General features: G+C 39.3%; 1 protein-coding gene across 1 annotated transcript; it reads left to right on the forward strand.

Annotated features, from left to right (window-relative positions):
• The first annotated feature begins 2,982 nt into the window (after window positions 1–2,982).
• Window positions 2,983–3,865, forward strand: LOC138892947 (uncharacterized). The gene is made up of 2 exons (XM_070176708.1): window positions 2,983–3,230; window positions 3,322–3,865. Exons 1-2 carry the CDS (start codon window positions 2,983–2,985, stop codon window positions 3,863–3,865), a joined length of 792 nt encoding a protein of 263 aa, XP_070032809.1.
• Window positions 3,866–17,441: the final 13,576 nt, after the last annotated feature.

A 17,441-nucleotide genomic window follows, 5' to 3' on the forward strand; every position in this document is an offset into this window, starting at 1 on the left:
AAAATCAAAAAATTATTGTCTATAGAGAGGACAAGCAATCCATCTACCGGGACCCTTCAGTCCCACATCTCGAAGCTAGGGAAGGCAGTGAGCATATTGTATACCAAGCCTTCGAAATTGTGGTCGTCGACCAATATGAAGAAGGGCCCCCACTACCTCAACCTTGTTTGTCTAATGCTTCGGTCATAGTCGCCACTCAAATGATTAGACATGGGTACAAGTGCGAAAATGGGCTTGGGGTGTCTCTGCAGGGCATCATAGAGCCTATTACTTCAATCGCCAGTGAGAAGTTTTTCGGTGTGGGTTTTCGAGCTACAGAGGCCGACAGAAAATGGGCTGATAAGCGCAAAGAAAAAGGGTGGGTCCTAGCCCAGCCTATTCCACATCTCGACCAATCATTTGTCAAGCCAAAATATGTGGAAGAAGAAGAAGAGGCCTTCACGGCCGAAGAAATCGATGATATTTGTGAAGCCTTGAAACAAATTCTATATGAGTCCTATATGGTCCAGCCAGGAGAAGGCACGAGCAATGCCGAGGTGCAGTATATGGGGCCAGATTTCAATCTCTAGAATTGGAAAGCTACCCCATTCCCTGTAAGACGGGAGTCCCGGTAGTCCAGTCTTGCCATCTCTTCTACATTACGAGTTATTTCAGAGTGTAACTCGAATGTTTTATTTTACTGTCTTTTGATTTTGATGTAAACCCTCATATCTTTAATTCAATGAAATGGAATCAATATTTTATCGTCCATAGATATCTCTTTTTCTTTATTTTAATTTTGCTATTTTCTTATCTTTTTCTTTTCACTTCTAATAATGCGAACTTAAATAACATGACATGCTTGCGGACCTCATGCCCAGATTAATGATGTCTAACCTTGAAATAATGAATCAAGAGACAGAATATAATGAAGACGAGGCTTTTAGGGAAATAGATCGAGAATTAGAATAATTTGAGAATAAGCCTAAGCCAAAATTAAATGAAACTGATCCAGTTAATTTGGGCAGTTCAGAAGAGGCCCGAGAAACCATGATAAGCATTCACCCTGATGAAAGAACCAGAGATGACTTGATCCAACTTTTGTTTGAATTCAAAGACGTGTTTGCATGTTCTTATGGTGATATGCCAGGGCTGAGTGTTGATCTGGTGGTACATAAATTGCCTACCTATCCCGGTTATCTACCAGTCTAACAGAAGCAAAGGAAGTGCAAAACTTACATCAGTGATAAGATCAAGAAAGAAGTCACCAAGTAACTGAAAGCTGGTGTGATCCGAGTGGTTTGATACACTATATGGTTGTCTAATGTGGTGCCGGTGCCAAATAAAGATGGAAAAACCCGAGTTTGTGTTGATTACCGGGATCTGAACAAGGTAAGTCCCAAGGACTACTTTCCACTGCCAAACATCCATATCCTTGTTGTCAATTATGCTAAATATGAGATACAGTCTTTCGTGGATTGTTATACTGGGTATCACCAGGTTCTGATGGATGAAGAAGATACAGAAAAGACTGCTTTCACCACGCCTTGGGGCACTTACTGTTACAGGGTCATGCCATTTGGTCCGAAAAACACCGGGGCAACCTATATGAGAGCTATGACTGCCATTTTCCATGACATGATGCATCAGGAAATTAAGGTATATGTGGATGATGTGATCATTAAATCCAGAACGCAAGAAGAGAGATCTGAGGAAGTTCTTTGAGCGCCTGCGCAAGTATGGCTTGAAATTGAACCCAATTAAATGTGCATTTGGAGTTCTGTCTGGGAAGCTCTTGGGATTTATAGTCAGTCGGAGGGGTATCGAATTAGATCCAACAAAGATAAAGTCTATTCGGGATTTGCCACCTCCGAAGACCAAGAAAGAGGTCATGAGTCTGCTAGGGAGATTGAATTACATCAGCAGATTCATTGCTCAGCTACTACCACTTGTGAGCCCATATTCAAGCTATTTAAGAAAGACGCGGCAATCAAATGGACAGATGAGTGCCAAGAAGCTTTTGATAAAATCAAAGAATATCTGTCAAATTCGCCAGTTTTGGTTCCACCCGAGCCAGGAAGACCTTTGTTCTTGTACCTGACAGTCTTGGAAAATTATTTTGGTTGTGTCTTGGGGAAACATGATGTGATCGGGAAGAGAGAGCAAGCCATATACTATCTGAGCAATAAGTTCACCAGTTATGAAGCCAAGTACACTTCGTTGAAAAGAACTTGTTGCGCCCTAACTTGGGTCGCCCAGAAGCTAAGACATTATCTGCTGGCTTACACCACATATCTCATAACCAAGATGGATCTTTTGAAATATATATTCCAGAAGCCGATGCCTATAGGAAGGTTAGCAAAATGGCAGATCTTGCTCATCGAGTTTGACATAGTCTATGTCACCCGCACGGCAATGAAAGCCCAAGCCTTGGCGGATCATCTATCTGAGAACCCGGTCGATAATGAATATTAACCCCTAAGCACTTACTTTGCGGATGAGGAGGTAAATTTAGTTGAAGTAGTTCTAGAGAACACTAATGCTTGGAAAATGTTCTTTGATGGGGCGTAAATGTAAAAGGTGTCGAGATCAAAGCAATTCTGATTTCGCCCACAGGTCAGCACTATCCGACCATAGTTCGGCTTTGGTTCTTCTGTATAAACAACACCGCCAAGTATGAAGCCTGCATCATGGGCATGAATGTGGCAGTTGATTTGGATGTGGAGGAATTATTAATCATGGGGGATTCTGATTTGATCATTCGGCAAGCCCAAGGTGAGTGGGAAACTCGAGACATCAAACTCATCCCGTACAGGCAATATTTGGAATATCTTAGCAAACGGTTCAAGTCCATCGAGTTTAGGTATATTCCTCAAATTCCACAATGATCTAGCTAATGCACTAGCTACTTTGGCCTCAATGCTTCCGTACTCGGGTAATGTTCATATAGACCCGCTAGAAATCCAAGTTCAAGAAAGGCATGGTTATTGTAACGCAATTTAAATGGAGCCAGATGTTCAGCCATGGTATCATGATATCAAAAGGTTTTTGAAAATAAAAGAATATCCCGAGCAGGCCAGTAGAGATCAAAAGAGAACTATCAGAAGGCTTGCAAGCAGTTTCTTTCTGAGTGGAGAGGTCCTAGACAAACGAACTCCAAATCTGAATCTTTTGAGGTCTGTAGATTCCCAAGAAGATGAAAAGATCATGAATGAAGTGCATTTGGGAGTATGTGGGCCTCACATGAACAGGTATGTCCTTGCAAAGAAAATCCTCCGAGCGAGTTATTACTGGATGACTATGGAAAAAGATTGTTTCAGTTTTGTCCGGAAATGCCATCAGTGCCAGATACATGGTGACCTTACACGGTGACCTGATTCATGCACCACCTTTAGAGCTACATCCTATGTCAGTGTCTTGGCCGTTCATTGCTTGGGGCATGGATGTTATTAGGCCAATCGAGCCAAAAGCTTCAAATGGACACAGATTTATCTTGGTTGCCATTGATTATTTCACAAAGTGGGTCGAAGCAGTCACTTTCAAAGCTATCATCAATAAAGCAGTGGTGGACTTCGTGCATTCTAACATTATTTGTCATTTTGGTATTCCTAAAACTATCATTACAGACAATGCTGCAAATCTGAACATCCATTTGATGAGGGGGGTATGTGAACAATTTAAAATTACACATCGTAATTCTACCTCTTATCGACCCAAAGCTAATGGTGCTGTTGAAGCTGCCAACAAGAATATAAAGAAGATCCTGAGGAAAATGATTCAGGGTTCAAGACAATGGCATGAAAAGCTGCCTTTTACACTATTGGGATATCGCACAATCGTGCGCACATCGTTAGGGCCACACCTACTTATTGGTTTATGGCACTGAAGCTGTACCTGCAGAAGTTGAGATTCCCTCTCTTTGAATCATTGTTGAAGCTGGGATAGAGGATGATGAATGGGTCAAATCCCGATTGAAACAATTGACTATGATTGATAAAAAAAATGGGTGGCCGCAGTTTGCCACGAGCAGTTGTACCAACAAAGAACGGCCCGTGCTTACAACAAGAAGGTGCGGCCCAGAAAATTCAAAGTGGGAAAACTCGTTCTGAGACGTATTCTCCCGTATCATGAAGAAGCCAAAGGAAATTTTGCTCCAAATTGGAAAGGTCCATATATTATAAGAAAAATGTTGCCAAAGGGAGCACTGTATTTGGAAGACATCGAAGGAAATGACCCCGAGACAGCTGTCAATGCAGACGCGGTCAAAAGGTATTATGTTTGACCATTTTCACAGCTTTAACATGCTCCAATTGGGATGACGAAGGCTTTCTTTCTCGCTATCTAAACACTACCAACCCTTTTCATATCCGTTGAGTCGGTTCCCTTTCTTTGATTACCCTCTTTGGAACCTGAAATTTACTATGTTTGACAAAAAACAAAATCAGAAACGAAGCTTAATTGAACTATATTCAACTTGATTCTGAAAGGATACGTAGGCAGCCTCTCTCTAGGATTCAGTCACACCAAAATAAAAATCCACATTCCCCCAAAAGTTAAAACTGGGGCAGATGTTACAATGGTTCGGCGATGGTTTCCCCTTAAAGGTTTCAAAGTTGTAATTCAATCCAAATCATTTTAACCCAAATCCTCTTCAAGTCCTTCCGATCAATCAAGAAGAATGTTCAAGAATTGGAGGATACAGTCACTTGGATCTGATGCAACCAAAATGAGAGAGTCTTATTGGTGAAAACCCTCACGGGCACCGTAGGGCGATAGCGAGAAGAGAAAATGAAAATGAGAGTCTTGTTAGTGAAAACCCATAAAGGGCACTATACGATGGTGAGAAGAGAAATGAGAGAGGTCAGCTGGTAAAAACCCGCAAAGGGCACTACTGATCGAAATGAGGATCTTTATAGCCATTGGCATTGACATAATCCTGGGCAAGGTTTTTTAGTTTTGAGGCAAACGTTGTGATGAATTGCTGAGAGTCGGATGGTTTACACAGATCAGGCATCCAGTCCAAAAGGCATGTCATGTTCATTGAAGTACGCATGTACTCCAGATAAGTCCTTCTTTCCTTTCCCCGAAAGGGACATCTCTTGTTTAAACTCATTTTCCATTCCATTGTTTGTTTTTGTTTGAATCCTTTTCGGTCTAAGTTTGTTCCAAAAACTAAGGCAAAGAAGGGATAGCAATACTGATTTACAGGGCTTTTGTTTGATACAAGCTAATATTCAAGAGGAACCCAGCCTCGGCAGGGGCATCAAGTCGACCCCACTGGCCATGTTGGTTAATGTTTCGAAATCAAAAACTCTCAAAAGGAGGCAATCAAATTGAAAGTGCCTACAAGGGAAAAATGAAGTTGAAAAGGTTAAGTCCTAAGTGGCTAACAGTTTTGGCAAAGTTTGAAAAGCCAAAGGTTCCCCAATGCTCTGAAATTAAAAGTTTTGGAGGAAAGAAGTCGAAAGTGAAATACCACAAAGGCAAAATAAAGTTGAAAAGGTTAAATCTCACGTGGCCAACCATCATATAAAAGTTTGAAAGGTCAAAGGCTCTCCAGGGACAGAAATGCAAGTGGTATCCAGGAAACAACTAGTGGCAGGTTGAAATCATCATCAAAAGAATATGGGCCAAGATCAAATGACTGAAACACACAAGGCCGCAAAACCTACCACCCTTTCAAACTAACAATTGTCCTTTGTTTGAAAAAATAGGAAATAGGTGCAACCCAAAAGTAACCTTGCAAGAAGTAGGTGAAGCCAAAAAATAAAAAAGAAAAGAAGAAGAAGAATAAGAAGAAGAAGAAACCGCACGGGAGCTAGAAACAACTCTGCAGCAACAACTCCAAAAGGGAAGTCTTCTTCAAATTCTTTCCTACATTTACTCATTCTCTAAAACATAATTTTAAAAAAAATGAAAATGAAAAAAAAACATTAAAATGATGAAAATGAAAGAAAAGAAAGAAAGTTCAAAATCATAGTAGTATAGGGTACACCAATCCCTAGCTGCGTTTCCAACATAGGGTCTCCACTCCCTAGTTGATTTTTATTTTTAGACATAAGGTCTCCACTCCATAGTCTTTTTTCCAACATAGGGTCTCCACTCCCTAGTTGATGTTATTTTAGACATAGGGTCTCCACTCCCTAGTCTCTTTTACAACATAGGGTCTCCACTCCCTAGTTGATTTTTATTTTAGACATAGGGTCTCCATTCCCTAGTCGCCATTTCCAATATAGGGTCTCCACTCCCTAGTTGATTTTATTTTAGACATAGAGTCTCCACTCCCTAGTCTATTTTCAAACATAGGGCCTCCACTCCCTAGTTAGCTTTATTTTAGACATAGGGTATCCGCCCCCTAGTATCTTTTCCAACACAGGAACTACACTCCCTAGTTGATTTTTATTTTAGACATAGGGTCTCCACTCCCAAGTCTCTTTTCCAACATAGGGTCTCCACTCCCTAGTTGATTTTATTTTAGACATAGGGTCTCCACTCCCTAGTATCTTTTCCAACATAGGGTCTTCACTCCCTAGTATATTTTCCAACATAGGGTCTCCAGTCCCTATTTGATTTTTATTTTTAGACATAGGGTATGCACTCCCTAGTCTCTTTTCCAACATAAGGTCTCCACTCCCTAGTTGATATTATTTTAGACATAGGGTCTCCACTTCCTAGTCTCTTTTCCAACATAGAGTCTCCACTCCGTAGTTAATTTTTATTTTATACATCGGGTCTCCACTCCCTAGTCACCCTTTCCAACACAGGGTCTCCACTCCCTAGTTGATTTTATTTTAGACATAGGGTATCCACTTCCTAGTCTCTTTTCCAACATAGGGTCTCCACTCCCTAGTCATTTTTCCAACATAGGTTCTCCACTCCCTAGTCGTTTTTATGACATAGGGTCTCCACTCCCTAGTTGATTTTATTTTAGACGTAGGGTCTCCACTCCCTAGTCGCTTTTCAAACATAGGGTCTCCACTCCCTAGTTGATTATATTTTAGACATAGAGTCTCCACTCCCTAGTCGCTTTTCCAATATAGGGTCTCCACTCCCTAGTTAATTTTATTTTGGACCATGTTTTCTCCGGGTACACCATTCCTGACCCTTTTATCGCTTTCAATAATGAAGTAGTATAGAGTTTTGTTACAAATAACTCATGAAATTTTTATAGTGAAAATTGGGGCAGAAAAATTTCGTTTGCTTGTTTGTTTTGATGTCTAAGTAGGTTTTCCCTCGAGGCACAGGGTTCGAGGTGACCAAAAGAAGAAGTATCAATCCAAAATAAGAAAATAAAAATAAAAAGAAGTGAATCCAAAATGCAGAAGCGGATGAAGGGACGTGGACTGCTCAAGACATGACTGAGGTCACGAGCATTGCATTTCCCGTTTTGATAAAAAAAAAGTCGTGGAATAATGAACTAGCACCTGCAGCTAGCAAGCATCAAGGTTCAGATCAGAGTCTGCATGAAGAACCAACCAAGACTCAAAATCTAGTTTCAGAAGACTTAGAGATAGGAACCTTGTAACTCATAACTGATAGGCTTGTTTAGTTTAATTTCATTTTAATTTTGGTGTAATAAGGAGTTCAGCAAGCAGTAACAGTAGTAACAACAGTGAAATCACTGCTTTTCGGTAGTCCCTGCTACCAAAACTTCCAGAACTACACTAACCTAATTCCTTTATAGCCAAGGATATGTAGGCAACCTCGGAAGAAAGGTTCGGTCAAACATTTTCAAAATGCTTCCCATGGAGTGTCAAGAGGGCAAAATATTATTCATAATTGCTCACTTTATCTTTGCCCGAAAACTTTTCATATTCTCGAGCAAAGAGGGGCAGCTGTGAGCATGTAAATTTTGCCCAAAATATGAAATTACTCCTAAAAATCTCAAAAAATAGTTTTTAATTATTTTATAGAATTTTAGAAATTTTTCTATATTTTACTTGATTTGTTTTGTGCGTATTTTTGTTTGGTGCATTTTTAGTAGCATTTTAAATATTAAAAAATAACAAAAATATTTTAATCTTTATATTTTTAGATTTTAATTGCATTTGTAAAAAAAATACTAAAATACCAAAAATACATTAGTAACTTTACATGCATTCGTTAGTTAAATGATTAGTTAATTATTAGAAAAATAGATAATTAGGTTAATTTTGCAAAGTTAGTTTTAATTAGAATTAGATTGGTTAATTTAGAAAAATATTTAGACAAGAAAGAGGATTTTTACTTTATTATTTTCAAACTGGGCCAGTGATAAACGACCCAAATCTTGCTCCAATTTTGCCTAGCCTAGACCCCATTAAAGTCGGTCCAGCCCCAAAGACCCCCAAACGACCCTGTTTCGCCCTTTTGAATCTCAGTTGTCCATCAAACCCCATCCAACGGCCCTAAAGCTAACCCCATTTTACATTTAACTATCCGAATACCCCCTCCCCCAAACCCTTAGAGACCGGTTCATTTCCCCATTTTTATTCCCTCTCATCTCTCTCACTCAAACCCAGCCGCCCTAAAATCCCCAAATCCCTCACCAACGGCCACCACTCTAAACAGCCCCAAACCTTTACCCTACAATCCTCGTCTCATCCTCACCCTATATCACCCTTTTGTTTTTTCAAAAACCATTTAGATTTCCACTAATTCCAGATCTAAAAAATCCCAAAAACCCTAGGTTCTTTCCTTTTTGATTCTTCAAGTTTCAAGGTTTGATTCGAGCAAAAAATCACATTAATCGATTGTTCTCGATGTTAATTTCAGTTCATGTCGAAGACATCGGAATCCGGCCGAATCTCGTTGAAGTCGCTTCAATTGAACCATTTTTCTTTTCATTAGGTACATCCTCACCTTGTTCTATCTCATTTTGGTTTTTATTTGTTTTAAGAAAAAAAGAGAGCAGAGGAACAGTCCTTTAGGCATAATTGAAATTGCTTGTTTGAGTGTTAAAATTAGCCTAATTAGATTAGCTTTAGCACATAGGTTAGTTAATTAACCCGTATATTAACACCTAGTTTAACACATTTGTGTGTTTGGAGTCCTTAATTGCATGTTAACTAGTTTTAAATGCAAATTGCAGGTTTAATCAAGTTTTGAATTTAATTAGATGTTGGGACATTTTGTTTGTTAAAATTGTTTGCTAGGATAAATTGCTTCACTGTTTGCCTCGTTTGATTTTTGTATTTTTTTGATAACCTTGTTTTGTAAATATTACGAACTTAATAGAGTTAATTGAAATAAACAAATTTAGGAGAATCTTTTAGATGTTACTAGAAAAAGAGCAGCTAGAAAAAAAGGATAGTTGTCCTAATTTATTAAGCAAAGATGCTGAAAAAAAGATAAATATCTGGAAACAAGGACAATTGTCCAAAAAGTTGTTAAAAAAAGATGTCATTCCCCTGAAATTTAGGAGTTGACAGATTCCTCTTAGACTCTTTCTTATTCAATATCCTCTTACACATCATTCTCTATATAAGACCCCCATTCCTTCACTCAGACAAACGTCAATTCTCTGAATTTCTCTCAAAGAAAAGAACACTTTGAAACATTCAGTCTAAATACAGATAAACAAAAAATATAGAAAAATAAATTCCAAACTTTTCTCTGTTTTGTCCTCATGCTTCATTTCTTTTGGGTTTTACAAGTGTGATTAACTGTTGAAACCTTGGTTTTACTGCTGATTTTGCTGCTAGAATTTTAACTTGAATCAGATTCTACTCTTCTTTGGATTATCCTTTAGTGTTTTCCTATTTAGCTAGGTTAGTACCAAGTTCCCTATGTTGTTATATTTTTATCGAATGATCAAATGTTATTATTCTTGATTGATTTATGAGTATTTGTTCGTTGCTCTCTTAATGTGTTAGTTTAAATATGTTTTTCACTTTAATCTGGGCGAAAATAATGAAGTAGATCACTCGTATGGGTCAATCTGATATCTATGGTCATTCAAGCATGTGGCATCAGTTGTTAAACCTTTTCTTTAGTCTTGAACAAGGTTGAAGTTTTGTTTAAATCATGTAGACTTGGCAGTAGTTTAAATAGAGGCTTTACTTTAGTGTTGTGTGTGAAATATGTGGATTTGTGTTAATTTTGGAATGCAAGAGAGTTGTTATTACTGAATATATGGCTGTGATTTGCAGATTTGACCACTAGTTGGTCAGATCAGTGAACTCTAAGGCTAAGAGGTGGATTTGGAGTCATTGGTGAATGGAAGTTAAGCCGAAGATCGATCATATCCTGTTTAAGTTAGCCATTATTGTGAACAACTCATGTATATATTCAGAACAATTTATGCCCATTACCATTATTGAGAATCATTATTGAAATGGCCAGAACTGTAAATGTGAGAGTTCAGTCAAATTTTTCTTTTGAAGTTGAATGCCGATTTAGAACTAACCATGATGATTTTCTTTGGCTTTGTCATTGATCCCTACCGTTGCTCACTATTAAGCAACAACAACCTTGTGAATTCACAGAAGTGGCTATTTGGTGAAGAGCTTGCAATTTTCTTTGCTTCTTCTTTTATCATGTATTTGATAGTCTGTAAAATTCAGTGGATAGGATAAGCATTGCATTCACGTTCTTTTAGAATTTGAACATTTATTTATGAGCCAACAAGGCCGGATATGAGATTAGAATTAATAGAATGCTAAAGTTAAATTTGGAGCTTCGGGTTCATCATAAACCTAGTGTTATTCACCTTGGACTCACCCTGGGTTTAAACATAATCCAAAACGATTTTATCCCCTTTAGTTTCGCCATCAATTTAGTTAAACTAAGTTATGTTAGAGGAACAATTTCTTTTAAATATTCACATATTCTTTTAGACTTTTATCAATTCGCATACACTTTGTCCAAAATGAGATTCATAATCCTTGCCTTTTCACGATCATCTCAAATTAGTTCAAATAATTTATAAACATCGTAGTTTGCTTTAGGCGCAATTAATAAATTATTATGACTATAGGTACGGTTCCCGTGGCATAGTCATGATACATAATCCCCAATTCGAGTGCGCGTTCACGCGACTTGACCACAACTTTCAATAATAAAAATAGACATGTTGTAAATAACGGGTACGTTTCATGTGACGTGATTTGTAATGTGTACAAAAATAACAAGTGCGCAAAACCGCGACTTGTTTAAATAAATTGCGTAATTGTTGTAAAATAATTAAAAGTGGTAAAAAGATAAAATACACAATAGATTTTAAACATGTAATAAATCAGATAATTAGGCCAATTATTAATAGTTGAGCGACCGTGCTAAAACACGGAACTCGGAAGTGCCTCACACCTTCTCCCGGGTTAATCAAATTTCTTACCCGATATTCTGTGTTCGCGGACCATAATTAGAGTCAATTTCTCCGATTTGGGATTTTAAAATAAATCGGTGACTTGGGACATCATAATAATTATTCTAAGTGGTGATTCTAATTAAATAAATAATCTCATTTCGATTAATATCACTTTAATTGAAAAAACTCCCTATCCCTCAGGAAAAGGAGGTGTGACAACAATTTTCCACCCAACTAGGTGCATTTTCCTTTTAGCTACAGTGATACCCCATATGATGTTTCTCTGAATTCTGTCAATTTGGTTGTACACCTGGCTGAGAGCTTTATGTATTGCATATCATGGCCAGGGATGCACCCAAGGGAGGATTTATGTCACGACCCAAATTCTCCTATAGGCCATGATGGCGCCCAACGTCACCGCTAGGCAAGCCGACCATGAACTAACTCTGTGATCCTCACTTTTAAAGATTTGAAATAGTTGATTTTTAGTTTATGCATAAATAAGAAGTAAGAGTTTAATGAAAATGAGAGATCACATTTTTAAAGCAAGTGAGATGAGTAAAATAACCCAAAACCATGAAGTGTCTACTAGCATAAATCTCCAAGACCTGGTGTCACAAGTGTATGAGCTACTAGTAGAATATACAAAAGAGTACTACCCTACTGTCCGTGATGAAATAGACAGAAAATAAAGCAAAAGAAAGACTTCAGCTGCTGCAGAACGACTCGAAAGGCAGCTCACTACAAAGTCTCGTAGTAGTCAAGGATGCGCGCCAGACTGATATCCAGATGCACCTGCCTCAGATACTGCACATTTAGTGCAGAAGTGTAGCGTGAGTACATAAATAACATATACCCAATAAGTATCTAGTCTAACTTCAAAAAAATAGTGACGAGGGGTCAACTTCGACACTTACTATGGGCCAACAATAAAAGATATAAAATTCTAATTAAACATGGGATATGTAAATGGCAATAGAACTCGGAATCAAGAGATAAATAAATAATCCTTTCACTGATGGTTAGTACCAAATCAATTTCCCTCATTTAACCATTTAACCTCTTAAACCAATGAAACAATATCAATTATAATTGGGCTCCCAGTATTATTACGCACGAATTATGCCGAGGACGTATGACCCGATCCAAAATACATATACATATACTGTGTGCACTGCCGAGGGTCGAACGAAATAAACCATAGATGTATCTATTAACCTGCCGAAGCGAACGGCCTGCTCCCATGAGAGTAGTGGAAATTTATCCCGCTCGCGGAATATACTTGCGACGCGGTTGAACATAGATTTCTCAAGTTATGATAATATCCCTCAACTGTTTCCAAAACAAGAAATTCAACTGGAAGCTTTTAAAATATTGAAATCCTCAACCTCAGCTCTATCCAAGACAATTAATAAGCATAATCAATTAACGGTGTCAACAAAGTATGGTGTAAACCGGAAAACTACCCGGACACAAGCGTAATTAGTAGCTACGTGTGGACTCTCGTCAACTCGTGCGTACGTAGCCCCCACAAATAGAAGCACATATTAATTAAATTCATTTATGGGATTAATTCCCTCTTACAAGATTAGAAAAGAGACTTACCTCGTCTCAAAGCCTACTTTCCGATCCAAGATTGTGCTTAAACCCTCAATTCGGTGCCAAACGACTTGAAACTAATCAAATATTATATAATACAGTCAATACATGCTCAAAAGTTCATATCATAATTATTAAAGTGATTACCCAACCCCAATTGAAGAATTTCTAAAATTCACCCCCGGGCCCACATTCCCGAATTCCGAAAATATTTGAAGAAAGTTATTACCCATAACCTCATGAACTCATATATATGTTTTTCACTAAATCCCATAACTATTTTCGTGATTAAATCCCATTTTTATCAAAACCTAGGTTTTTTATCTAAACCCATATTTTTCACACATTTACATGTTAAAATCTACCCATGATCTATGTATTAAACTCACATTAGGTAGAAATTACTTTCCCTCAACAACTAGGTTGAAATCCCCCTTTTTGAAGCTCCAAAATCGTCCAAGAGTGCAATAAATAAACCCAAGCAAATGGCTAAGTCCTGATTTTAAAACTCTCTGCCCAGCTGCCCTCTTCTTCGCGAATGCGGAACATGCCTCATGGTCGCGAAGGCAAATGGTCCAGGCCCAGGAAAACTTGGCTTACGCGAACGCGACAGGGGACTCGCGAATGCGAAGGCTTAATAGCCCTGCCCTACGCGAACACGAGGGCACCTTCGCGAACGCTAAGAGCAATGACACTGACCTCCCTAGGTCCCTTCCTTCTACGCGAATGCGTGGGGGACTTCGTGAATGCGAAGGGCTAATTGCCCCATTGCCAAAATCCATCTTCGCGAACGTGAGAGGGTGTACGCGAACGCGAACGCGAACGCAAAGAAGGAAAGCAGAATTGGAAAAATCTGTTTCTTTAACTTGGCTCCGGGTGGTCTGAAACACACCCGAGCCCCTTAGAACCCCGTCCAACCACACCAACAAGTCTACAAACATAATACGGACCTGCTCAAACTCTCGGATCATGTAAAACAACAACAAAACCAAGAATCACACCCCAAAACCAAATTGAATCAAGTTTTTGAACTCTAAGATTCCAAATCGCCCCGAACGCGCCGAATCATACTTAGACTAATCGGAATGACACCAAATTTTGCATGTAAGTCTTAAATCACCATATGGAACTATTCCCGGGCTAGGAGTCCCAAACGGACCTCGATTACTCCAAAATCTACTCCAAACCAAATTTAAAGAACTTTAAAACCTTCCAAGAGCCAACTTTCACTATTGGGCGCTGAAATGCTCCCGGGTCATCCAAAACCCAATACGAACATACCCCTAAGTATGAAATCATCATACAGACCTATTGGAACCGACAAATCCCGATTCCAAGGTCGTTTACTCAAAATGTTGACCGAAGTCAAACTTAGCCTTTTTAGCCAACCTTAAGGAACCAAGTATTTCGATTTCAACCCGAACTCTTCCAAATCCCAAACTGACCATCCTCGCAAGTCATAAAATAGTAAAAGCATATACGGGGAGCCTTATTTAGGGGAACGGGGTTCTAGAAAGTAAAATGACCGGTCGGGTCGTTACATTCTCCACCTCTTAAATAAACTTTCATCATCGAACGGGTCTAGAATTGTACTTGGAGTGCTGAATAAGTATGGATATCTGCTCAGCATGTCCTCCTTGGACTCCCAAGTCGCCTCCTTGACTGGTTGGCCCCTCCACTGAACCTTTACCGTGGAAATCCTCTTGGACCTTAACTGGCGAACCTGCTTATCAACAATGGCAACAAGCTCCTCCTCATATCCCAGGCTCTCATCTAACTGAATCGTGTTGAAGTCTAACACATGTGACCTGTCGGCATGATACCTTCGGAGCATAGACACGTGGAAAATCGGATGAACTCCCGATAGGTTGGGAGACAAAGCAAGCTCATAAGCAACCTCCCCAACTCATCTCAACACCTCGAATGGACCTATAAACCTTGGGCTCAACTTGCCCTTCTTCCCCAAACTCATGATCCCCTTCATTGGCAAGCCTTTCAAGAGAACATTCTCGCCCACCATGAATGATAAATCATGCGCCTTCTAATCTACGTAACTCTTCTGTCTGGACTGTGCTGTGCGAAGTCGCTCATGAATCAATGTTACCTTTTCCAAGGCATCCTTCTACAAATCAGTATCATATAACTTAGCCTCACCGGGCTCAAACCATCCGATGGGAGAACGACATCGCCGACTACATAGAGCCTCAAATAGAGCCATCTCAATGCTGGACTGATAACTGTTGTTGTAAGCAAACTCGGCCAAAGGCAAGAATCGATCCCACTACCCTCCAAAGTCAATCACACATGCCCTGAGCATGTCCTCCAAGATCTGAACTCTCCGCTCTAACTGCCCGTCGGTCTGTGGATGAAATATTATGCTGAGCTCTACCGCGGTCCCCAACTCACTCTGTACCGCTCTCCAGAAATGAGAAGTAAACTGAGGGCCTCTATCTGATATGACGGAAACAAGCACACCGTGCAACCGAACTATCTCCTGAATATAAATTTGGGCCAACCTCTCCGAAGTATACGTGGTCACCACCGGAATGAAGTGTGCCGACTTGGTCAACCTGTTGACAATGATCCAAACTGCATCAAACTTTAAGCAAGGTCCGCGATAACCCAACTTCGAAGTCCATAGTAATGAGCTCCCATTTCCACTTAGGTATGGTCATCTGTTGGAGTAGGCCACCTGGCCTCTGGTGCTCATACTTAACCCGCTGGCAATTTAGATACCTTGCAACTACTCAACTATGTCTTTCTTCATCCGCTGCCACCAATAATGTTGCCTCAGATCGCGATACATCTTCGTAGCACCTAGATGAATAGAATATCGTGAACTGTGCACCTCCTCTAGAATCCCCTCCCTCAAGCCATCAACGTTAGTGTGATGACCTAATATGTCATCTTTAATTTTAAATATTTTTTCTATGTTCTGAGACCTGGAAAAGCACTATTCAACATTACTCGACTTGCGTGCATATTCCATAAATTTTTTCAGAAAGTTTTTATATGAAAAATTGATTAAAATGTGAAATAGAGCTTTAAAACTCAACTGAGTTGACTTCGGTCAACGTTTTGAGCCAACAGACCCGGATCAATGTTTCGACATTTTTAGTAGGTCCATATCGTGATTTAGGACTTGGGCCTATGCCCAGAATCGAATTCGAAGGTCCCTAGCTCAAATTATCGGCATTTAACATAAACTAGAAATTTAAAGGTTTAAGAATTTCTAAATTTGGTCATAATTGGGGTTTTGTTGATACCAGGTCCCGATTTAGATTCCGAGAGTTCGATCAGCTTCATAACAATATTTATGACTTATGTACAAAATTTAAAGTTATTCCGAGGTATGTAGGCACGTTTTTCGTTAGTTTTTGAAAAAAATAAAAGGTTTGATTTTATAAAGCTTGAATTTCTAAAGTTTGACTGGAGATTTGACTTTTGAGCAATCGACCCCAGAATAGAATTTTGATGATTCCAATAGTTTCGTATGGTGATTTTGAACTTAGGCGCATGTTCGGATTTGGATTTGGAAGTCTGTAGGACAATTCAACGCATTTTTGCGAAAGTTGAAAAATAGAAGATTTTTGGAAAGTTTGACCGGGAGTTGAATTTATTGATATCGGGGTTGGAGTTCAATTCTGGAAATTGGAACAGCTCCATTATGCCATTTATTACTTGCATGCTAAATTTGAGTTCATATATGGTTGTGCCTCGTGATTCTTTGAGTGCGTTTGTATATGTGTCCATGTCAGTGGGAGATTCTGTTGTGGTAGATCATCTCTATCATTCGTGCGTGGTTACTATTCAGAGTTTTGAGACTAGTGTGGATCTTCTACTTCTCGACATGGTAGATTTTGACGTCATACTGGGTATTGATTGGCTATCACCTTATCATGCTGTATTAGATTGTCATGCCAAGACGGTGACCTTAGCTATGCCGGGGTTACCTCTATTAGAGTGGAAAGGAACTCCTGGTCATTTTACCATTAAGGTTATTTCTTATATGAAGGCTAGGTGTATGGTCGAGAAGGGGTGTCTAGCCTATTTGGTTTATATTCGCTATCCTAGTGCGGATATTCCTTCTATGGACTCAGTACCAGTTGTTTGTGAATTTACAGAAGTATTTCCTGCAGATTTAACGGGGATGCCACTCGGTAGAGATATTGACTTCTGTATCGATTTGGCTCCGGGCGCTCAACCCATTTCTATTCCACCATATCGTATGGCCCCGCCGGAGTTGAAAGAATTGAAGGAGCAGTTATAAGACTTGCTTGATCTGGGATTCATTAGACCTAGTGTCTCGCCCTGGGGTGAACCAGCGTTGTTTGTGAAGAAGAAAGATGGTTTAATGCGGATATGTATATATTATCGGCAGTTGAACAAGGCTACTATCAAGAATAAGTATCCATTGCCAAGAATTGATGACTTATTCGATCAGCTTCAGGGTGCCAAGGTATTTTCGAAGATTGACTTGAGGTCTGGCTATCATTAGTTGAAGATTAGGGCATATGATGTCCCTAAGACAACTTTTTGAACTCGGTATGGGCATTATGAAATTCTAGTGATGTCA

The sequence above is a fragment of the Nicotiana tomentosiformis genome, chromosome 5 (genome assembly GCF_000390325.3).
Source record: "Nicotiana tomentosiformis chromosome 5, ASM39032v3, whole genome shotgun sequence".
NCBI lineage: Eukaryota > Viridiplantae > Streptophyta > Magnoliopsida > Solanales > Solanaceae > Nicotiana > Nicotiana tomentosiformis.

Excerpts from the sequence above, each read along its gene's own strand:
- LOC138892947 (XM_070176708.1), top strand. The coding sequence starts at position 2,983 with ATGGAGCCAGATGTTCAGCCATGGTATCATGATATCAAAAGGTTTTTG. Across the intron at positions 3,231-3,321 it reads TGTGGGCCTCACATGAACAG|TGCCAGATACATGGTGACCT; the intron begins GTATGTCCTTGC and ends AAATGCCATCAG.